The sequence below is a fragment of the Phyllobates terribilis genome, unplaced genomic scaffold (genome assembly GCF_046119375.1).
Source record: "Phyllobates terribilis strain yellow unplaced genomic scaffold, ASM4611937v1 Scaffold_2__4_contigs__length_985480577, whole genome shotgun sequence".
Classification (NCBI taxonomy): Eukaryota; Metazoa; Chordata; class Amphibia; order Anura; family Dendrobatidae; genus Phyllobates; species Phyllobates terribilis.
Genome location: NW_027362762.1, coordinates 638,261,120 through 638,285,735, shown reverse-complemented (window position 1 = coordinate 638,285,735; position 24,616 = coordinate 638,261,120). Strand labels below are relative to the sequence as shown.

The window sequence follows — 24,616 nt, the reverse complement described above, 5'->3', positions numbered from 1 at the left end:
GCTGCAACCTGAAGAAGCAAATTGCCTCTTCAGAGAAAAAGAGGACTTGAACTCTATAGTGCCACCTATTGGAAGCAGCAATCCTACAAGTCACAATCAACCCTTTAACGAGTCGTGCAATGTGACTTAGAATAAAAACCAAATCAGAATCTCAATTTGCAGACACGGTGTTTCGGGCTGTTGGCTCTCATCAGTGAAAAGTATGAGAACTGATTTGGCTAGATGAGTGGCTCTGGACTGAGGTCTAAGGGGTAACATTTCTCCTTGTGGAGAGTGATATAGCGGCTGTAGCCAAATCAGTTCTCGTACTTTGCACTGACGAGGGCCAACAGTCCGAAACACCGTGAGGAGCATTGCACGGCGAATAAGCCTCCTTACCTTGACATGCCAGAGCAGGTATGTCACTCTCCACAAGGAGAAACGTTACCCCTTAGACTGCAATCTGAAGAAACACAGCTCCCGAGATCTGTATCTCAACTGACAGTAGAGCTGTATAATAAACAGCAGACATGTCGGGATGCGGTTCCCTTACGGGTTCCACTCTTGGCAGGTCTAGGGGGGGAGTGTGTGGCCATCAGGTTACGCTCCCCCCTGAAACCCCCAGGCTCTCCTCTTTCGGGAGGAGAGCGTTGTTGGCTCCCCTCTTCCGGGAGGTGAGCACAGTCTTTGGCTCCCAGTGCCTTGCTCGGGTGAGAACTCGGGCACGTGCTGGGGGTAAGATTGGGTCGCCTCTGGCTTCGGCGGGAGGTGACTATTTGTCCCTGTTCCTCGCTGTGGCCTTCTGGCTCGGAGGGACAGGGAATGGTTTGGGGGACCCTTCTCCTTTTGGAGAGGGTTTCAAGATGACCAGCATCCTAGTGCACTTTTTTGTGGCACTTGTCACTTTTTTAAGTGCACTCGGATATAGACACGAATTCGGGCTTTCAAAAAAAAAAAGCAGACATATTGGTAACCTGCCGGAGTAGGGCTGTGACAGTAGAAGAAATAAATCTTCTCCTCATCTGACTGAGGCTGGAAACCTTTGCTCAGTCAGCCAAAAGGTATCTGTGCTTACAATACAGTTCCTCTATCAGTTGAGACACAGTTCTTGTGAGCTGGGTTTCTTCAGACTGCAGTCTGTCGTCACATGTGATTAGGATAGACTACCATATAAACTAAGCAACGTTGTCCATTTTACACATTCTTGGAGAATCCTTTTAATATCTGTCCATCACTAGTGCTGTGTCAGAGCTTATTTTTTGCATAACAGCCAGTAGTATTAATTGTGGTTTACAATGCAGAATAAATAAATACATTTTATAGTTTGAGCTGTTAACGCGCAAAGCATTTTGCAATGGATAAAAGGGGTATTTTGTCCGGTTTTTTTAATACTTTTTAACGTTTCATTAAGCTATGTTTTACTTGTTTTTCATAAGTAAGGGACTTTTATTGATCCCAACTGATAGCCGAGGTGTCAATCACTGTGGTAATGGCACAGGTAAAGCTTCTGCGGCAGTCCAAACACAATTATGTACATGTATATTATAATTCCTTAAAGAGAACCTTTCACTAATTATGGAATCACATACCACAGAACTTCTCTGTGGGCGTTTGCTTTTTTCCTCTCTCACACTGGCAAATCAAAACTCTGAAGTTCTGTGGAATACGCCTAATTTGTTGAAGGGAAAATTATTACTATTATTACCGGGGAACATAACTGTTTAAAGTAGGGGTGCTGAAGAACAACTGTGCTAGAATCAGTGGAACAGTTCCAATTGGAGGAGGTGCTCAGGTTAAAAATTAGAAAAAAAAGGTTTTCTTTAAATTAAGACATTTTATAATTTACATATGTGATTTTGTTGTACGGGATTAAGGACTTTATTTAAGCCATATCTTTTACATGGGCATGACAGAAAAATATGTTTTGTGACTTTTCATAAAAAAATGGAAAAAAATAAAAAAAGCACCAAAATTCAAGATTATTGGCAGTAACGACTAGTTAGTTGTAAAAGAATTTATTAGAAATATGCCAGACTTTGGAAAAGGCTGAAAGAAATATAAAAATATGTCCCAGCAGCATTGTGTTTTTTTCAGTTCTACTGTCTATAGATATCAAACTTATTTTGTCTAGCTGTCTAACTTATTTTCTTCTTACTTTATGGTAGGGGTGAAGTATGAAACAACTTTTTAATGGATTCATCTGAAATGCTCACTCCTGCACCCAATGCTTTCACCTGTTTTTGTTAAAGGAGTTGTCTTGTACTTTTTAAGATTTCCCCAATGTATTAACCCTGTGATTATAAGACTTTTTGTAATTACCTTTAGTTGTATGTATTGCCTGTGAGTGGCGCTATCACTGGCCGCTCACAGGCATCATGTGACCCCCGGTTGCAGCCGGCTCTGACATCCGCTGATGTCACATCATGTTCCGGATGCAGCCGGGGGTCTCTCTCTGCTGCGTTCCACGGCGGATGCTGGGTTGTGGGTGGGGTTACCCCGCGCGTCACATCCAGCATCCACCACACGCTCTCCCTCTCCTCAGTCATTGGGAAAGCGCGTGGTGGATGCTGGGTGTGACGCGGAGAGCAACCCCGCCCACAGCACAGCAGCCACCGTGGGGACCCCAGTGCTGAGTCACGCCTCACTTGATGGGAAATGAGTGGGGGAAGTCACATGATGCCTTTGAGCGGCCAAGGATAGCGCCGCTCACAGGCAATAAAGACACAGCAAGGTAATTACAAAAAGTCACAGGGTTAATACATTGGGGCAATCTTAAAAAGTTGTGGACAACTTCTTTAAGGTCATTTAGTTCCTTCTGTCTCCTTTTGGTTTTGGTTCTTTAAGTGCTCTCAAGTGGTGGGGTTTATTAAAATAAATCTCACATATTAACTCTGTAGATGTGCTTGTAAGATATTTTGCTGACATTGCATGGTCAAGTTTGTGTGCAACAAGGTAAATTAGTAACTTAATTTCTATTATGGATTTATCCCTCAGGATTTTCTAATTTAATTTATCATTTATAGATGTCTAGTCTTGATTACAATTCTAACATGAAAACTCGTAAAAAGACACCATCTGGCATGTCTCCCATGTGTTGAGTAACCACAAGCATTTGTCTCAGGCAAAGAATCAGAGATTCAATGAAATAAAATATTGATGCTAAGAATACTCAAAATCTTATTTGGTCAATCCAGACAGAGGAACAGGAAACTGTGCAGAGGGATTAACATCACTCCACCATAATCAGATGAAGCCTGAGCTCCCGCAAAGGAGCAGGGAAATGAGTAGAGGAGGGGATACGTGGGGGCAGCTGTGAAAAAAAATTGGAAAGTTTGGTTTATATAGATGTATGACTTCGGTATGCTATCAACCAGGTACGTCTGTTACATGAAAAATAATTGTAAGCAAAAACAGCATGAAAAACTGAACGAGAGTGCCATCAGCCAGAAGAAGCATAGTTTATGGGAAACAACTGTTGCTAACTTACCTCTTGATGTCTCCTCTCCTCATGTGATGACCACATTAAAGTACAGTATTTTATTCTGTTTTTGCTGACAATTTTGTACTGCTTTATCTCAAGCTGAGCACCACTATATCTGGCAATCCATTAGTTATGTTTGCCTGAATGCATTTCTATTTCTACTTTCTGTATTTCCGCCTATTTCTTATGACATGAAAAATAATAGAGAATGTCAGATTTTTTTTTCCTTCTATATTTGGTAGAAAAAAACTCTTTGGTGGTAATTCATCAAAATGTTTTCACCTGAAAGGTTGGGTAAAAACCTTTGAAAAGCTGCAAAAGTTGTAAGCAATTCGGAGTTGCGTATGAATGTAGCACCATAAGAGCCCTTTTGTGATGTCATACAAAACAGAGTTGTGTGGATTAGGCATTAGGCTAATGTAAAACCTGGTGGAATAATCTCAAAAATCTGCACTTAAAAAAAAAAATCTCTCGTAGATGGATGAAAAAGATGAGGGCATTATTTTAATTTCCATGTTACCAATATTGTGTACCTATATTAAAACAAACTCTGTCAACTTTTACTACACTTATTTAAAAGGAAATGTTATCATACCTTCATTTGTTCAAATGGGATCTCAAAACTAAAGGACTCATTGAAGTATGGATTCAGGGTCTTCTTTTTCACTGTAGTTTTCTTCTTTTTGAGTCGTTTCCCATTTTGCATGAGGTGAATCTTAACATATGGATCTAAAATTTAATTTGAAAAACAAAGTGTATTTTTTTTAAAGACATTTTTTTACATTTTAGCCCTTCTATTGAGCTATGGGTATACAATATACATTATAGTTCAATATTCCTCCCACTTTGTCAGGTGTTAAAGATACTGTATAGCAGTTGTTCTTACTTGCCATTCTCCTTCTACAGTAGCATTGCTAATAGTTTTTTGTGTTTGATTTCATTCTGAATCTGCAGTATCTCTGTTGTGAAAATGTGCAAATAATTTTTGATATTGCTTGCTAATTAGTTTTTCACTAATTTCATTAACCATGACCTCAGGGTATGGTGTCCTGTTAGATCAGGATATAAGCAGGGTCTACCAGGCAGGGTCAGTGAGAAACTGACAGGACTCATGCATTGCAGCACGCAAGAATTGCAATACATGAGACCAGTGATCAAAGCACAAAAGATTAATATCCCACAGTGGGACTAATTTAACCTCTTCACCTCTGAGCCTGTTTTCACCTTCATGACTGGGTCAAATTTTACAATTTTGACCACTGTCACTTTATGAATTAATAACTCTGGAATGAATCAACGGATCCCACTGATTCTAAGAGTGTTTTCTCATGACATATTGCACTTCATGATAGTGGTAAAAAATGTTTAATATGACATGGGTTTATTTGTGAAAAAAAACAGAAATATGGTGAAAATTTGGAAAATTTAGCAATTTTCAAACTTTCAATATGTTTGCCCTTAAATAACAGTTATGTCACACAAAATAGTTATTAATTAACATTTCCCACATGTATACTTTACATCAGCACAATTTTGGAAACATATTTTTTTGTTAGGAAGTTAGAAGGGTTAAAAGTTGACCAGCGATTTCTCAAATTTCCAACAAAATTTACAAAACCATTTATTTTAGGGACCACATCACATTTGAAGTGACTTTGAGGGGTCTATATGACAGAAAATACCCCCAAAGTGACACCATTCTAAAAACTTCACCCTCAAGGTGCTCAAAACCACATTCAAGAAGTTTATTAACCCTTCAGGTGCTTCACCAGAATTAATGGAACTTGGAAGGAAAAAATGAACATTTGACTTTTTTTCACAAAAATGTAACTTTAGACCCAAATTTTTCAATTTTCAGAAAGTTGACAGGAGAAAACAGACCCCAAAACTTTGTGTGCAATTTCTCCTAAGCACACCAATACCCCATATCTGGGGGAACACCACTGTTTAGGCGCACGGCAGGGCTCGGAAGGGAAGGAGCGCCATTTGACTTTTTGAATGCAAAATTTGCTGGAATAATAAGCGGACGCCATGTCGCATTTAGAGAGCCCCTGATGTGCCTAAACAGTGAAAACCTCCCACAAGTGCCACCAATTTGGAAACTATACCCCTCAGGGAACTTATCTAGATGTGTTGTGAGCACCTTGAACACTCAGGTGCTTCACAGAAGTTTATAATGTAGAGCTGTGAAAATAGAAAAAATAAATGCATTTTTCCCACTAAAATGTTTTTTTATCCTCAAATTTTGCATTTTCACAAGGGTAACTGGAGAAATTGCACCATAAAATTTATTGTGCAATTTTGCCTGAGTACACCAATACCCAATATGTGAAGGAAAACTACTGTTTGGACACACAGCAGGGCTTGGAAGGGAAGGAGCACCATTTAACTTTTTGAATGCAAAATTTGCTGTAATAATTAGCAGACGCCATGTCGCGTTTGGAGAGCCCCTGATATGCCTAAACAGTGGAAACCCCCACATAAGTGACACCATTTTGGAAACTAGACCCCCTCAGGGAACTTATCTAGATATATGGTGAGCACCTTGAACCCCCAGGTGCTTCAAAGAAGTTTATAACGTAGAGCCATTAAAATATAAAAATCACATTTTTCCCACAAAAATGTTTTTTAACCCCAAATTTTGCATTATCACAAGGGTAACAGAAGAAATTTCACCATCAAATTTGTTGTGAAATTTCTCCTGAGTACGCAGATACCCATTATGTGAAGAAAAACTACTGTTTGAGCGCACAGAGGGGCTTGAAAGTGAATGAGTGCCATTTGACTTTTTGAATGCAAAATTTGCTGGAATAATTAGCGGATGCCATGTTGCATTTGGAGAGCCCCTCGTGTGCCTAAACAGTGCAAAACCCCCACAAGTTACACCATTTTGTAAACTAGATCCCCCAGGGAACTTATCTAGATGTGTGGTGAGCACCTTGAGCCTCCAAGTGCTTCACAGAAGTAGAGCCATGTAAAAGCCCACAAAAAAAGTTATTTTAAACCCAATTTTTTATTTTTAAAGGGGTAACATGAGAAAATGGACCCCAAAATGTGTTGTGCAATTTCTCCTGAGCACGCAGATACCCCATAAGTGGGGAAAAACTATTGTTTGGGTACACGGCAAAGATCAGAAATGAAGGAATGAAGTTTTGGAACTCAGACTTTGATGGAATGGTCTGCTGGTGTCATATCACGTTTGGAGAGCCCCTGATGTGCCTAAACAGTGGAAAACACCCACAAGTGAACCCATTTTGGAAAACTAGACCCCCTTAAGGAATTTATTTAGATGTGTGGTGAGCACCTTGAACCCAAAGGTGCTTCAGAGAATTTTACAACGTGGATCTGTAAAAATTAAAAAAAACATATTTTTTCTATGAAAATGTTGTTTTAGCCCCGTTTTTTTTTCATTTTCACAAGGATAGCAGGAGAAAATGGACCTCATAATTTGTTGTGCAATTTTTCCTGTGTACGCCAAAACCCCATATGACACACAAAATTGCTAGATCATGCTCTGAGCACGATCTAGCAACTTTGCTAGCTCTGGTGACCCGTATGTCGTCATAGCGACATTGGATCACCATTGCAACAATTGGAGCCCCGCTATGACGTCACAGTCTCTGATCCAAGGGCAAAGGGGCTTTCTTCCCTCAGCCTGTTCGCTAAATGCATTTAGCGGGTTAAAGTAACGGGAGCGGTGAGGGCCCCTGGGTGTCAGTTGTCAGAATCAGCTGACACCCAGGGCTGATCACCCTCGCACAGTCCCTTGTGTGGGGGCGATCGCCATGACGTGTATGAAAAAAATTAGAATAAATTTTGTAAAAAAATATAAAAACACAAAAAAGTGCACAAAAATCACTAAAACCGGTTTCTTCACTAAAACGCAATGTTTGCGTTAAAACAAAAATAAACAAAAAACCTGTCACTTTTACTTCATATGACGAGCATAGTAAAAAAAAATTAACAAAAAGCACGCCATAAATGTTGCTTTTTCATCATACGACACACAAAAAAATGTATAAAAAGTGATCAAAAAGTAATTTGCAAGAAAAATTGTATAAATAAAAACGTGAAATCATCCTGCAAAAAATAATCCATAATGTGGCTCATTTGACAAAATAAAAAAGTTATAGCTTTCAGAATATGGCGATGCAAAAACAAATTAATATTTGGAAAATATTATTTTAAGGGACTAAAAGTAGCAAAGCATGAAAAAAAGATATAAATTTGTTATCGTTGTAATCATATTGACCAGAACAACAAATCGGTTTTATCACTTTTATCACACGCTGAACTGAGCAAAAATAAAAACAATAACTGAATTGCTGTTTTTGTTCATTCTGCAACTAAAAAATCTGAATAAAAAAGCGAACAAAAAGTGTTATATATCCCAAAATGGTACAAAACAAAAATGTCAACTCGTTGTGTAAAAAATAAGCCCTCACACAGCTCTGTTCACCAAAAAAATAAAAAAGTTACAGCTCTCAGAATATGGCAACGAAAAAAACTATTTTTTATAAAAAGGTATTTTTAGCATGCGATAGTAGAGTAGTAAAACATAATATATATATATATATAAATATATATATATATGTACATTTGTATCGCTGTAATTTCTATGATCCAAAGAATAAAGACGTCTTGTCACTTATACCACATGGTGAACCACGAAAAAATAAAAATAAGGACTATTCTTGTACTGCTGTCAATTTGTTCATGCTATCTGCCAAAAATCAGAACAAGGCTCGGCTCACATTTATCCTGTGATCTCTGCTGAGCATTTACGTCGGGGTTTTCATGTAAATTCCAAAAACTGTGATTCAGACAAAACCCCCGGTGGAATCAATTAGTATAATGAGGCAGATGGAGTCGCTCTGGAATCCATCTGATGTCTGTTCTGCTGGTATCCCATCTTTTTAGCACGCAAGTGTGGTTGACCACAGTTCTGTGCACATCTAAAAAGAAGGATACCACCAGTACATACTCCAAACGGAGTCCAAAGTGTCTCCATCTGCCTCATTATAGTGAGTAGTTCTTTCGGGGGTCTCATCTGAATCGCATTTTTGTGGGATTTACCCAGAAACCTTGATGTAGGTGAGCAGCATAGAACACAAGAATGTGATCCCAGTCTTATACTGAAAGCGATAAAAAATAAGTTATGTACCGCAAAATGTTACCAATAAAACCGCTAACTTATCCTGCACAAAAACAACCCCTGCATTACTGGGACAACAAAGACTCTGGAAAAGCAACATGGTTCCCACCCCCTCAAATAAAATCCAGTGATATCTGCGCTCCCAAATCCAAATGCTCCCTCCCTCTGAGCTCCACTGTGCCAGACACGTTTGTCATTACTATAGTGGGGAGAGCACACAAAACAATTTATGGGGTGCATATCTCTAGAAGCACAGACTGGGCACAATGTATGGGGGCGCTACAATATATGGGAGCACTACATTGTATGGGCACTTTGCAATTCACCAGAGTAAAGTATGGCCTGGATGTTAGAAAGTGAAAACGCCTGTGAGGAAAAAATAGTCACTACAGCCATAGATGAATTCATTACAATTTCTACAATGTCAGTCCTTGTGGGGATTATCCGCAGTTCGGGCACCTTAAGGGCTCCGCAAATGTCCAAGAAAGGTAAAGGATCCAGCTTCCATTACTAGGACTAAAAATGCTACAGTGTTCGAAGAGCATAGGTTTTTAATGGAGGGTATTCACTTCAAGTTTGTGCGAAGTATGTAGATTTTTTCTCTTTTTTAATGGATTAAACAAAAATTGCATGTTTATATATATATATATATATATATATATATATATATATATATATAAATATATAAATAAATAAATAAATATATATATATATATATGTATATATATATATATATATATATATATATATATATATATATATATATATATATATATAAATATATACTGGAAGCTGGATCCTTTACTTTTCTTGGCCATATCTACCAGAAACACTTTGCAGTGGTGTGATTTCCGTGCTTCTCCTCTAACCAGATTAATTTTGGAAAGGGTGAGCTGGGTCATTTTGTTTATTTGCAAATGTCGCCTGCAAACTATTTCAGCAAAATCTGTGCTCCAAAACCCAAATAGCGCTCCTCCCTTCTCAGCCCTGACGTGTGGCCTAACAGTAGTTTCTGACGACATGTGGAGCATCGCTTCATTCGGGACAAATTATGCAACAAATTATGGGGTCCATTTTCACCTATTAACCCTCGTGTAACTGACAAATTTGCAGCTAATAAAAAAATTACATTTGTACCACTCATATGTTATATTTTCACGTCCCTGTGTTATAAACTTCTGTGAGGCACCTGTCGGTTTTAAATACTCACTACACCCCTAGATGAATTCCTTAAAGGGGTTTTCCCACAAACAAAAGTTCATTTTAAAAATTGTCTGTGCACAGAACATACCACATCTCCTGGGCAGGGGAGGAAACAAAAGAGTATACAGACATTACAGAAGGGGATCGCAGAGGATTCATATTGTGAGATAAAACATTGTTTAAAAACAGGCAGTGTAATATTTTACCTCACAAAATGAATCCTCTGCGATCCCCTGCCGTAATGTCTGTATTGTCTTTTGTTTCCAATAGATTAATTTCTTATGGGGTTACTTGTGAATGTTTCTGCTTTTTTGTACCTCAAGGCCTCTGAAAATCCAACACGGTGTCCAAATTTATGTTCCAAAAGTTAAATAATGCTTTGTTTTCAGGGGTTTGCCATGTCCCAAACATTAGTTGTGGTCCATTTTCTGCTATTACCCCTCATGTAAATGAAATATTTGATGTTAAAACAGTATTTTAGTGGAAAAAATTAAATTTTTGGTTTTCATATTTAAATGTTATAAAGTTTTGTGAATCACCTGTAGGTTAAAAATGCTCAATGCACCCCTAGATGAATTCCTTAAAGGGAATCTGTCACCCCCTGGCACTTCTCTGACCTCTAATATGGGCATACAGGTGATAGAAATGTAAAGCTATACCTATATGTATGCCTCATATTAGAGGTCTTGTTGCAGTGAAATGTATTTTTATTCAACCAAGTTTCTGATGCTTGCGGCCCGGTGCCCTGAAGAAATCCCCACCTCCTGTGGTAAGTATAATGTTTCCCCCCTCCCCTGCATGTCACAGTGCCCTATGACGTGCAGTTTAATGACCAAATCCGGGCACTGTGACATGCAAGGGAGGGGGGAATCATTATACTTACCACAAGAGGTAAGTATACATTTTACAGTATAAAATGATGTACAATACAAAGTTATATTGTGGTACCATGTTAGCCAGAAAAATTGATGTAAATATATGTATGCCTAATACATTTTAGGGTCCATTTTCTCCTATTATCCCTTATGAAAATTAAAAATTTTAATATTTTAGTGGAAAAAAATACATTTTTCATTAATCAACACACTTTGCATTAATTCATGTGAAGCACAAGAAGAGTTAACAAACTTCCTAACAGCAGTTTAGAATAAGGGGGTGCAGTTTTTAAAATGGAATCACTTATATAAAGGCCCCTCCTCAAAGTCCCTTCAAAGCTGAAAAGGTCCATAAAAAATTGGATTAGTAAATTTGCAAATTGATTCACATGACAGGTCTATCGGCCTGATCAGTAACTTCTGGCTGCTCGACAAGATCTATGAGAACCACCTCTTATCTGCAGGCATCTGCGGCTCTTCGTTTGATTAGCTGCGATTTTTTTCATTGGCAGATTCTGTCAGTGAAATAAATCGGGCATTAGCACTGCCCCACTGAATAACATTGGTCCGAGTGCTGTCCGATAAAACATCAGATAGCACTCGTCCGACGTATACGCTGGCGTGAGTGAGCTCTTAACCTTAGAGTTTGAAAGCCAGATGTTGCACTGTTGAGATTAATAACAGCATATGTACAATACTTCTGATTTTCTGTCAGATGTTGCTACACCTGACCTTTTTATCATGTAAGTCAACTATGTGATTATCGATGTGGATGGTGAGTTGAATCCACACGCGGGTTTTATAACACCATTGCTGCTGACAGAAATTAGATTACACACATTCTTAAAAAACCTATGGAGTGCAGCCTAACACATTAAATTTTCACTTTCGGTAGATCCAATCAGACCATATAAAGTCTTCACATTTTTAACATGCACAATTTTCATTTTACTTTGGTTTAAAATTGCGCTAAGAAAAAAGGCAGCATCAGCCCATGCAAAGCTGTCTAACCTTCTGTACAGTATAAATGACAGTTGTACTCCTTCCTGATTGCTCACTATGAATAACTTTTCTACTTATGTACTAGTTTTTATTACTGAGAGCTACAGTGATATAGAGGATTAAAGATATATCTTTACCAATGTAAAAAAAAACAGCAAAAATGGAGCAAAGAAATAGTCTCACCTGACAATCCCCCGACATCCATCTTTTTCAGATTTTTGGCTTCTAGAATGCAGACAGTCAGTTTTCCAGCAGTTGGGACATATCGAAGGGAAATGCAAATATCTCCAAGTTTCTCTGGCTGGGGGTAAACAAGTAAAAGCAAATTATTTTGGGATAGAGCTCTTGCAAAAATACCTGTTGTGGCTTCTACATTTGCTTGAAATCGTAACTTATTCCATTAGTCATAAATGGTCTTTTTTCAGGTATGCAAAATAAAATCACATTCTATGCAGCCTTATCATTACAAAAATTACTGATAAAACTTACCACAGGGGTCAGTACTGGATCCTCTTCTTTTTAATATGTTTACTACCCCTTTGCAATGTCCTTGCCTTTCAAGTGCAGCCATATGGCTTTTTCATTTTTCTCTTGTCAACACAGCCCTACTAGGGCTTTTTTTGTGCTACAAGTTTTTTTTTCAATAAAAAGATATAATATAACTTTTAATGTATAGGAAGTCTTTTATGCTTTTCCGGAGGGATAGAATGAAACTTCCATGAAAGTTCTAAACTAGGTTGTGCTAGATTTTTGTGTGGTTAGATGCATGCGAATTAAAGGTGTGTATAGGCTACACCTCCTGATGTCACTTTTAGGGTGAAGTCAGATGGCCGTATAACACAGGCGACGATCGCATCGCAATGATCAGACTGGCTGTCGGCTCTCTTTACCCAAGAGTGACAGTTGCATAGAAATACAAAGAGTCACACTTGGGCTAGAAAGGCACCAGCCAGTCTGAGCATTGCGATGAGATTGTTGTCCATGTTGTACAGCCATCTGACTGCGCCCTTTGAAACATGTAACTATCACTTTGACTATGAAGCATAGGTTCCTGATTTGATGTCTGACCTTCTTGAGTGTCACATTCAACTCCTGCAGGGGCATTGATTCTAAAGGCACTGGAGGAACTGGTGCATGGGATAAAAAGTTTGGTGCTACCAAACATTGTGCGACACTAATGTAGACATTCACTATCAATTGTGTTAATGGTTAATGTAACACACCTCCTCCTTTTCTGCGCTCTGCAAGTCTCTCCATTCTTCAATTGGCTGCCCAAGGTCTACAGTATTCATTGCGACCTTCACCTCTCCAATGATGTCATGTTTAGAAAATCGATCAAAGTCATATATGGACATACATAGGGTTTTTCCTCCAAGTTCTTGATATGGAATCTAAGATAAAATAAAGTTCAAGTGAAATGTCAAAAAGTTCAGATTCATTATTTTTCAGCATAAACATATAAACAAAATGCAAAAATAGGAAAATCAGCAGCATTATGGGCATCATGGTGGCTTACAAATCTCTGATTCCTTGAAGCACGGGGGTCCTAGTTTTAAAAAAAAGATTGGTTTGTGACATTTTAATGTTGCGTCTACTTTCTTCTCATATTTACATGTGTTCTTCTAAAAAAACCTTCAATTTGCTCCAGTTTCTTTCCACATATCAAAACACATGTGTACAACACTGAGGAATATGTTGGTGCTCTGTAACCATTGGAAATGAAATTAAAATGAGAGGGAGAAAGAGAATTATTAAATGTTTAAGTAGGAGCTAGTCCAGGTGGATGAGAAGATTTGGTTGTGATAAATGACTAATGCCAATTTTTGAGATTGCAAATATTTGTTGTATCTTGACAAAGCTGCCTCCTATACTATGTACTACAAGTACAAGCCACGTAGGCTTTGCCCATTTACAGGATGTAGTAAGAAGAAATCTTTAAAATAAACACTTTGTGAAGAATTTATTAAATTACATTTTGAAAAATGAAAATAAAAATCGGAAATTTGTAAAAAAAAAAAAATAAGTAGATAGTCTTATTTCGCTAATTTCATAGACCTGTAACGTTTTCATTTTTCCATCAACAGAGCTGTGTGAGGGCTATTTTTGTTTGTTTTTTTGAAGTTTTAACTGATTAAATATTGGGGTTGATACATTTTGGTTGCTTCTTATTGCATTTTTTGTGGAGTTTTTTTTTTTACCATGTTCATTAAATGCTAAAACTGACCTGCCATTATGATTCTCCAGGTCATTACAAGTTCATAGATACCAAACATGTATAGGTTCTTTTTTAATTGTGTGGTAAAAAAAAAAATCCAAACTTTACAAAAAAAAAAAAGGCGCCATTTTCCAACACCCGAAGAGTTTCCATTTTTTGGGATCTGGGGCCGGGTGAGAGCTTATATTTTGCACGCCGAGCTGACGTTTTTATTGATACTATTTTAGGGTAGATACGATGTTTTGATTGCCTGTTATTGCATTTTATTGCAATGTTGCGGTTACCAAAAAAACGTAATTCTACTGTTTTGATTTTTTTTTCTCTTTGCGCCGTTTACCGATCAGATTAATTCTTTTTATATTTGATGGATCGGGCGATTCTGAAAGCGGCGATACCAAATATGTGTATTTTTTTAAATTGTTTTATTTTGAATGCTTTTAAAAACTTTTTTTTTCTACTTTTTACTTGCTTCAATAGTCTCCTTAGGAGACATGAAGCTGTGATCGTCTCATCGCTTGTGCAAAAATCATCATCTGGTATGAACACCGGCCACATGCCGGCGTTCATAACAGATCAGCAAAGACAAGCACTGGGGTCTTCTGTAGACCCCAGGTTGTCGTGCCAACTCATCAGCACCCCGCGATCATGTGACACGGGCGCTGATGGGCATGGCTTGGACGCGCTTCTGGCGTGATCATGTTAAATGCTGCCGTCAGAGATTGACAGTGGCATTTAACATGTTAACAACCGCGGGTGAATCGAGATTCCACCTGTGGCTGTTAGGGGCACATGACAGCTGATCAAATCAGCTGTCATGTGTTGGAAAAGATGCGGGCTCAGTGTCGGGGCCCGCATCAAAGAGTGATACAAAACATATGAACTTTGTCTTCTTGCTAAGACATTTTTTGCAGCTCTCACAGCTCTGCTGTATTGCAACAATATTGCAACACTGGCCGCCTGTGAGGTGGGAGCTGAAGAACTGAGAGGTACCTGCAGATATGTCAATAAGGCCACGTTCACACGTCCAGTATTTGGTCAGTATTTTACATCAGTAATTGGAAGCCAATATCATGAGTGGAACAATCAGAAAAAGTAGAATAGAAACTTGTCACCACTTCTGTATTTTTCACCCACTCCTGGTTTTGGCTTACACATACTGATGTAATACTGAACATGTGAATGTGGCTTGATAATCACACACAGCTCTGAGGTGACACAGGAGAGCAGAGAGTAGCCATTATATATCACACTGGTAACTCGCCCTTTTATATAAAATAAGCTGTAGAGTCAGAGTCTTATGCAGATCAGTGCCCAGCCCATAGATCTTAACAGCTCATTTACATATAAGAAAAACATGGTTTTTACTGGAATAAGATATCGGATCGCAGATATCAAGGTATCATTTTATTCACCTTCCTATGACCTGTGTGCTCAAAGACAGCTAAGGAGGGTTGATCCTACTGACAAATTCCCTCTAAGATAGGATTAATATTTTCTTTAGATATATACTTTGTGCTCTTGGAGTTATTTTTGTTTTAAGAATTATACACTTTCCTCCATACGTAACATAATATAAATAATATACTTAAAGAGAATCTATTTTTGCCACTTAAATTGAGAGCAGCATATTGTAGAAACAGAGACCTTGATTCCAGTGATGTTTCACTTACTGGGCTTCTTGCTGTAGTTTTGATAAAGACACTGTTTTATCAAGTGCTAAAATCTTGAGAGATAATCACTAGAGGACTAGTAAAACTGATGCCATGTAGTCCTTTATATTCACGAGCTCTGTGTAACTACAACCCTACCACTGATTGGCAGCTTTCAGGCTATACACAGTGTAAAAAGAAGGCTGCCAATCATTGGTGTAGGCGGAGTTATACAGAGCTCAGCATTCAGAAAACTGGTAGATCTACAGCAGAGAAAATAGTGATTTTAGAAAAAAAATATAGCACGCAGCCCAGTAAGTGATACATCGCTGGAGTCAGGGTCTCTGCCCCTACATCATGCTGCTCTCAGATGAGGCAGCAAAAAACTGGTGGCTGATTGCTTTAAAGAAAGACATCTGGAACTAACTTTTAATAAAATATTATTACATATAAATATATTATAAATAATCTGTTTCTAAGGGTACCAATAATCTTTTAGACTAATACTAATACACCGATTGGTCATCAATATGAGATTGGATGAGGTCTGACACCAGAAACCACCAGGAATCAGCTGATATCTGCTCTGGCAGAAGCTGATGTGAGCAATGTACTGTATGAAGTGGAACACCGCAGCTTCGTTCATTGTTTAGCCATCAAGTGCAGTTTATCTCTCATTCACTTGAATGTTTTGAGGAGGGGCCTTTATGGATCATAATTGTATTCCCAGCATATGCTCAGTCTGATTGATGTCTGGGGAATTTGAAGGCCAACTCGATATCTAGAATCCTAGAATGTTAGAGTTGGAGGGGATCTCCAGGGTCATCGTGTCCAACCTCCTGCTCAATAAAGGATTCACTAAATCATCTCAGACAGATGTCTGTCCAGGCTCTCCTTGAAGACTTCCATTGAAGGAGAACTCACCACCTTTCATGGCAGCCTGTTTCAATCATTGATCACCCTCACTGTCAAAAAGTTTTTTCTAATATCTAATCTGTATCTTCTCCCTTTCAGTTTCATCCCATTGCTTCTAGTCTTTCTTTGTGCAAATGAGAATAAAGCTGATCCCTCTACAGTGTGACAGCATTTCAGATATTTGTAGACAGCTATTAAGTCTCCTCTCAGTCTTCTCTTTTGCAAGCGAAACATTCCCAAATCCTCTAACCATTCCTCATAGGACATTGTTTGTAGATCGGTCACCACCCTGGTCGCTCTTCTCTGAACTTGCCCCAGTTTTTTTATGTCTTTTTTAAAATGTGGTGCTCAGAACTAGACACAGTATTCCAGATGAGGTCTGACCAAAGAGGAGTAAAGGGGGATAATTGCTTCAAGTGATCTAGACTCTATGCTTCTGTTAATGCAACCCAGAATTGTGTTTGCCTTTTTTGCTGCTGCATCACACTGTTGACTCATGTTTAGTCTGTGATCTATTAGTATACCCAAGTCTTTCCTCCTCCTTTCCTAGTCCTCCCATTCTGTATATGCCTTTATCATTGTTCTTGCCTTTAACTTGTCATATTCATCAAATCATTCCTGAATAATTTTTACAGTGTGGCAGGGTGCATTTTTCTGGCAAAAAAGACCACTCCATTATGAAACACCTTTGTCACGTATGAGTATCATTGGTCGTCAACTATCTACATGATTGTCAAACAAAAAGATTTCCCCACTCCCACCCACCCCCAGAGTAGCACACTGCCTCTGCTGGCTTGCCTTTTCCTGATAGTGTATTGTTTTTCTAGGTAGGATAGCGTATCTGTTTTCTAGGTAAGAAAAGCACATGAACTTGATTGTCTATCAGACGAAGCCACCTTCTTACATTCTATGATCACATTTATGACACTGTGGCCTGTCCGCGGCTATCTAATCTGATATGCAACAAGCTGCAATGCACTTTGTGTTCTTGTATCGTCTTGCCATAGCTATCATTAACTAGCCATTTGCTACAGTAGCTCTTTTGTCGAATTGTACTTGATGTCGCAGCCTTTAATTCCCATTCACATCTTTGAACCTTGGGTGGCCATTGTTTACTAGTTGTCCATCTTCAGAGAACACGGGAAACACTAAACATAACTGAGATACTGAAATATAGCTATCAGAATCTAGTTCTATTCAAAGTTGCCATGCTTACGTCTACTGATTTTTCCTGCTTCAAACACATTAGCTTTAAGAACTGACCACTTGCTGCATAATATATGCCATGATAATGTCTGTAAAGTCCTATGGAATTAATGATACATAAGTGAGTAAAATACTGTACATAAAAAAATAAATAAAAATCTCCCTACAGGTACCACTATTATGAGATAGCCAATGTTATACACATTATCAATATTTTCTATATTATGGCTGATTAGTAGAGATGAGCAGATTGATCGTCGGGACTCTGTTCCAGTGTACAGGTCAGTGGAACAAGGTGGCTAGACGGGAGGCCCTTGAATCTCTTACCTTCCAGTAAGAAGCTCCTGGTATAACCGGCGCAAATTTTGATTAGCCAGGGTGGTGCGGCGACATGACATTGAGCCAGCCTTTACAAATCAAATGCTACACTGGGGATGCGGAGATATAAAAGATTTGCGGGCCTTCATCTTGCCACCAAGAACCACTGACCTTGAGGCCGGACTGGAGTCCTGCGAGTCAATCCGCTCACCGCTACTGATTAGTTCAATTCTGGCCAGTGCATACATTATAAACTGCTCATATACTTTCTTACCCATTTTATTATTACAACTAGCAATGCTATTTTCTTAACAGCAATCTCACACATGAATTTCACACCTGCCAGTTTGTTTTCAGCTATAATACATAAAGGAAAATGGTTGATTTACCTTAAAATTGAAAGTCTCATTGAAAATTGGATTAAGTGTCTTACGATGGACTTTAGTCTCATACTTCTTCTTCTTATCTGGTAAAAAGAAGACCTTTACGTAAGGATCCGAAGTTCCTCCCATGTCTAATGCAGGTAGTTCAGTTGCCTGTATGACACCAACTTGCATCTGTTAAAAAAACAAAAAACAAAAACAAACAGCAGTTAATACATTTCATATTTGCATGTCATCTTTCTTCTTTATATTGTTTCTCAAAAGTAGGCAAATATAATTTAAAAGAAATTTCTGAAATATATAACTACACTTTACATTAAATATTACATTGCTTAGAGGTGTCCTCTTGTCTCTTCCCCAAACAAAATATCTTTGTGTCTCAATCCCATTTGTCTCCAAAGTATTTTCTGCACTTTAATTACTAAAAATGTGTTACATTCAAAAACGACATCCTGTACTCTCTTCATAGCACCATTCACATACAATGTGCCTCTATCCAATATATGAAAAAAAAATGTGACAACAACATCATTGCCTTCCCCATCAACAAGTACATCATATGGGTGGGGTGACAAAATGGATGCCCCTCCCCCTTTGCAACCTCTTTATTAGCAGCGGTATCAGAGAGTTAAACTGTCGCGATTGGAACTAGCTACAATTACAGAAGTTACTCTTGAGCACCAGCTGTATAATACAAGCTGGCACCGGCGCTGTTTGGCGTAGGCTCAGTTCCTAAGCCCACTTCATACATGCTGTATGTAACTTTATGGTGGATGTCACCAAAGGATTAATGACACAGACACATTTTTCAAGTCTGTCATGTATCACATTATATGAAAATAGCTTAGTGAAAAAACAACATTTTACGAAAATATAGAAAAATTTACATCTTACAAAACTGAATTTTTTTTCTCTGCTTGTAAGACACCATACAAAACAGATGATAATAATTGTTCACAATAATTTGATTAGAGAGCTAAGGAGAGAGTTGTCTCAGGAGAGAACAAATAAAATTATAGACACATTGTACATGTTAAAAGTAAATCCAAACAGCTTGATGTTCCTATTACTACAGTTGCACATATTATTCAGAAGTTTAAGGTCTAAGGGTCTGTAGCCAACCTCCCTGGAAGTGGTTGCAAGAGAAAAGTTGATGACAAATTGAAGTATCAGATAATATCAATAGTAATCAAGGAGCCCAAAACAACTTCCTATAGACTTCAGAGGTGAACTCTAAAGTCAAGGTACATCAGTGTCAGATTGCACCATCCGTCACTGTCTTGGCCAAAGTGGACTTCACAGAAGATGACGCAGGAGAAAACATCTGTCGACAGAAAATGATAAAAATGCAAGACTGGAATTTGCCAAAATGTACAGTATATTGACAAGCAACAGAGCTTCTGGGAGAAAGTCCTTTGGAAACATTAGGCAAAACTGGAGATTTTTGGAAAGTTACATCAGCTCTATGTTTATAAAAATGAAGCATTCAATTTTAAGAACATTGTACCTACTGTGAAAAATGGAGAAGGCTTGGTTATGTTTCTGGCTGCTTTGCTGCATCTAGTATAGGGTAACTTGAATCTGTGCAGGGTACAATAAAATCTCAAGACCATCAAGGCATTCTGGAGTGAAATGTACTGTCCAGTGTCAGAAAGCTTCGTCTGAGTCACAGATCATGGCTCCTCCCAAAACACAACTAAAAACATCCAAGAATGGCTAAAAGCAAAGCATTGGACTCTTCCGAAGTGGCCTTCTATGAGCCCTGATCTAAATCCAATTGAACATCTATGGAATCAGCTGAAACATGCAGCCTGGAGAAGGCAACCTTCAAACTTGAGACAGCTGGAGCAGTTTGCTCACTAGGAGTAGGCCAAAACAACTGTGGACAGGTGCAAAAGTCTCATTGAGAGTTACTGAAATTGTTTGTTTGCAGTGACTGCCTCAAAAGGTTGTGCAATGGAATATTAAGTTAAGAGCACCATAATTTTTGTCCAGAACAGTCTCATCAGTTTGTTTATTTTTTTAATTTTCTGTTGAACCACAACTCAAAAGCAATGTCTGATTTTATTTAATTGACATTCAGTAAACTTAAATTGAAAATTAAATGTTGTCAGTTTCAAGTTGTTTCTGTGACCATCATAATGTGACTCAGTGGTGTGTTTGGCACCCCCATGCCTGTATGCATTCCCCTACACTGTCTGGACATGCTCCTGATGAGATAACAGATGGTGTCCTTCGGGATTTCCTGCAGACCAGGATCAGGGCATTGGTAAGGTCCTGGACAGTTTGTGGTGCTAGTTGATGATCTCGGTTTCACGTATGTATCATTTTTCAGAGGTTCTCAATTCGATTTGGGTCTGGAGAAAGTGATGGCCAGTCAATAGCTCTCACGTTACATGTTCTCATTGTGAACTTTTTCTCATATGTGAAGAGTGCAGGGTGTCAATGGAAGACATGCCAATTCTGTTGTTCTATGGTGAATAAAGGAACAGATATCAGTCCTGCGGCTGAGTTAATACCCTTCTACAGCCCTGTATGGCTAGTGTAACAGCCCATGTCCTGGGATCTGCACTATTCTCATTAGACTGTGCTCACTAGCACATATGGATGGGCCGTCCTGGACGAGCTGAACTACAATTTGTGCAAGTTCAATTGTGCAAGTTCTCCCACTTAAAAAGATGAGAGAGGCATGTAATTGACATCCTAGGTAGACCTCAACTATGAGAGACAAAATGAGAAAACAAATCCTGAAAATCACATTGTCTGATTTGGAAAGAAATTGTTTTCAAATTTTGGTGGAAAATAAGTATTTGGTCAATTACAAACAAGCAAGATTTCTGGCTCTCACAGACCTGTAACTTCTTCTTTAAGAGGCTCCTCTGTCCTCCACTCATTACCTGTAGTACTGGCACCTGTTTGAACTTGTTAGCAGTATAAAAGACACCTGTCCGCAACTTCAAACAGTCACACTCCAAACTCCACTATGGTGAAGACCAAACAGCTGTCGAAGGACACTAGAAACAAAATTGTAGCCCTGCACCAGGCTGGGAAGATTGAATCTGCAATAGGCAAGCAGCTTCATTTGAAGAAATAAACTGTGGGAGCAATAATTAGAAAATGGAAGATATACAAGACCACTGATAATCTCCCTCGATCTGGGGCTCCACACAAGATCTCACCCCGTGGGGTCAAAATGATCTCAAGAACGGTGAGCAAAATCCCAGAACCACACGGGGGGACCTAGTGAATGACCTGCAGAGAGCTGGGACGAACGTTACACAGGCTACCATCAGTAACATACTACGCCGCCAGGGACTCAGATCCTGCAGTGCCAGACGTGTCAATCTGCTTAAGCCATTACATGTCCAGGCCCATCTGAAGTTTTCTAGAGAGCATTTGGATGATCCAGAAGAGTAATGGGAGAATGTCATATGGTCAGATGAAACGAAAGTAGAACTGTTTGGTAGAAACACAACTCGACGAGTTTGGAGGAGAAAGAAAGCTGAGTTGCATCCAAAAGAACATCATACCTACTGTAAAGCATGGGGGTGGCAACATCATGCTTTGGGTCTGTTTCTCTGCCAAGGGAACAGGATGACTGATCCATATACAAAGAATGAATGGGGCCATGTATCGTGAGATTTTGAGTGCAAACCTCCTTCCATCATCAATGGCATTGAAGATGAAACGTGGCTGGGTCTTTCATCATGACAATGATCCCAAGCACACTGCCAGGGCAACAAAGGAGTGGCTTTGTAAGAAGCATTTCAAGGTCCTGGAATGGCCTAGCCAGTCTCCAGATCTAAACTCTATAGAAAACCTTTGGAGGGAGTTGAAAGTCCGTGTTGCCCAGCGACAACCCCAAAACATCACTGCTGTAGAGGAGATCAGCATGGAGGAATGGGTCAACATACCAGCAACAGTGTGTGCGAACCTTGTGAAGACTTACAGAAAATGTTTGACCTCTGTCATTGCCAGCAAAGGATATATAACAAAGTATTGAGATGAACTTTTTTAATTGACCAAATACTTATTTTCCACCAAAATTTGAAAAACATTTCTTTCCAAATCAGACAATGTGATTTTCAGGATTTGTTTTCTCATTTTGTCTCTCATAGTTGAGGTCTACCTAGGATGTGAATTACAGGCCTCTCTCATCTTTTTAAGTGGGAGAACTTGCACAATTGGTGTCTGACTAAATACTTTTTTCCCCACTGTACACAACTTGAATGGGCTGCAGGTACATTCTATTGTAACCAGTAGTGACAAGGTCACTAGCAAAATGCAAAACCATAGAAGAATCAGCCAGGAATGAAAAGGAGTAACATCCTGTGGCTACCACCTGATAAACCAGACCTGGGCAAAGTGAGGCCTGCGGGCCATGACTGGTCCTCTCGCTGTTCCAGACCAGTCCGCGGATTGATACAGTCAAAGGGCTGAAAACACTGGCCTACGGGCCCCACCATGGAGCTGTTTTCCCCTGCCCAACATCTTGATTTCACTGCTATTGCATCCTCAGATAGCGGTGAGTACAATTGTGGAGGAGTTCTCCATTGCCAAGTATCTTTCCACAAGGCTCACAAGGTCATGTGCATTCTGGGGATCTCCTTGGGCAACCCAGCTTTGCACGCATATTGGTAATGAGTGGATAAATCAATCCAATACTACTCTTTCCACCATCTGTGCTGGACAACAGATCTCGGCTGCAGCCATTTTTGCAACATGTGAGAGGTCGAACACTTTAGACAGGGGAAACTTGTCCCTTAGGTAGTACCAGAGGCGCACCACCCCTTGTGCTCAGACTGCCATGATGATGCCCAACCATGCCATAATCCCTGCCTTCAGCTTGTCGTACTCCTTAGCATCCTGCAAGGAAAGGTCATAGTATGCTTTCTGTGGTTCCCCAGTAATATATGGAGCTAGGACCTTTGCCTATTGCTCTGAAGGCAGTTTCACTCTGTCTGTCACCTTCTCATATACAGCCAGGAAAGCCTTGACATTGTCCTCCAGAATCATCATCTGTAAAGCCTCCCACACCATTTGTCTCACCCGGTCACCTTCACTTTGGCTGGTGAGTGGTGCCATCTCCTTGGCCCAGACAGTTTCTACCAGGACAGCCATCTGCTGCTGAACCTGCTGTAACTGGTCGTGATGCTGTTGCGGCTGCTGCTTAAGCTCCTGCTACTGTTGAAACTGCTGGATCAGGAGTTTGTTATTCTCCTGTTGGGTCTGCTGCTCCTGCAACTGCAGATTGGCCTAGACTAGTTGGTTAACCAATTACTCCATGCTTTTAGACTGTGATTGAAATGCTGTAGCTGCCTTTACCCACGACATTCAATCTTTACACTTTGCAATCGCCTGTACTCACTGAGACTTCACATCCGCATTTCCTCCACCAACTGTAGGGGTTCACTCTCTCTGGTAGTCGGCAGCGTTCACACAGGCACAGAGTGTTGATGTCATAAACAAAATAATGTTTATTTCTACAGGTTGCACAGCACCAAAAACAAAATCATAAACATAAATCCCTAGAAATGTCCAGGTGCTAAATAAACAGTATAGACCCTGACTTCTTCAGACACTGCTCAGTTAGCCCCAGTTCCATCAAGCAAAACTGCTATCGTCCATACCAACCACTGATACTTGCAGTTTGGTGCACATGGCCTATGCAGTCTCTTCTCAGAGACTATCTGGCTGGTCTCTCTCTTCAACACATCCAATCAGCTCAGCCTCCCCCGCAGCCTGATGAAAACCTAGCCTGTTTATATGCAGAGCCAACCAGTTGCACTTAATCAGATCCTGCAGAGCTAGGATTTAACCCTAGCCTACCTGGTATTGCTACAAAAAAATAAATTGAAAAATATATATATATTTATACACAATGGGGAAAATAAGTATTTGAGATACTGCCGACTTAGCAAGTTTCCCACCTACAAAGAATGGAGAGGTCTGTAATTTTTATCATAGGTGCATGTCAACTGTGAGAGACAGAATCTTAATAAAGATCCACAAAATTACATTGTATGATTTTTACATAAATAATTTGCATTTTATTGCATGAAATAAGTATTTTTATACAATAGAAGAACTTAATATTTAGTACAGAAACCTTTGTTTGGAATTGCAGAGGTCAGACCTTTCCTTTTGTTCTTGACCAAGTTTGCAAACACTGCAGCAGGGATTTTGGTCCACTGCTCCATACAGATCTTCTCTAGATCTTTCAGGTTTTGAGGCT

The 24,616-nt window shown here is 39.3% G+C and overlaps 1 protein-coding gene across 2 annotated transcripts in view; it reads right to left on the bottom strand.

The window, feature by feature from the left end:
- Positions 1-24,616, bottom strand: part of LOC141222043 (synaptotagmin-2-like) — a 200,063-nt gene that overhangs the window by 7,614 nt on the left and 167,833 nt on the right. For both annotated transcript variants that reach the window (XM_073666615.1, XM_073666616.1), the window contains exons 6-9: positions 18,388-18,555; positions 12,919-13,086; positions 11,879-11,996; positions 4,056-4,189 (exon numbers count right to left, since the gene is read on the bottom strand). In XM_073666615.1, coding sequence (XP_073522716.1) covers positions 4,056-4,189; positions 11,879-11,996; positions 12,919-13,086; positions 18,388-18,555 — 588 coding nt within the window. The remainder of the gene's footprint in view (positions 1-4,055; positions 4,190-11,878; positions 11,997-12,918; positions 13,087-18,387; positions 18,556-24,616) is intronic.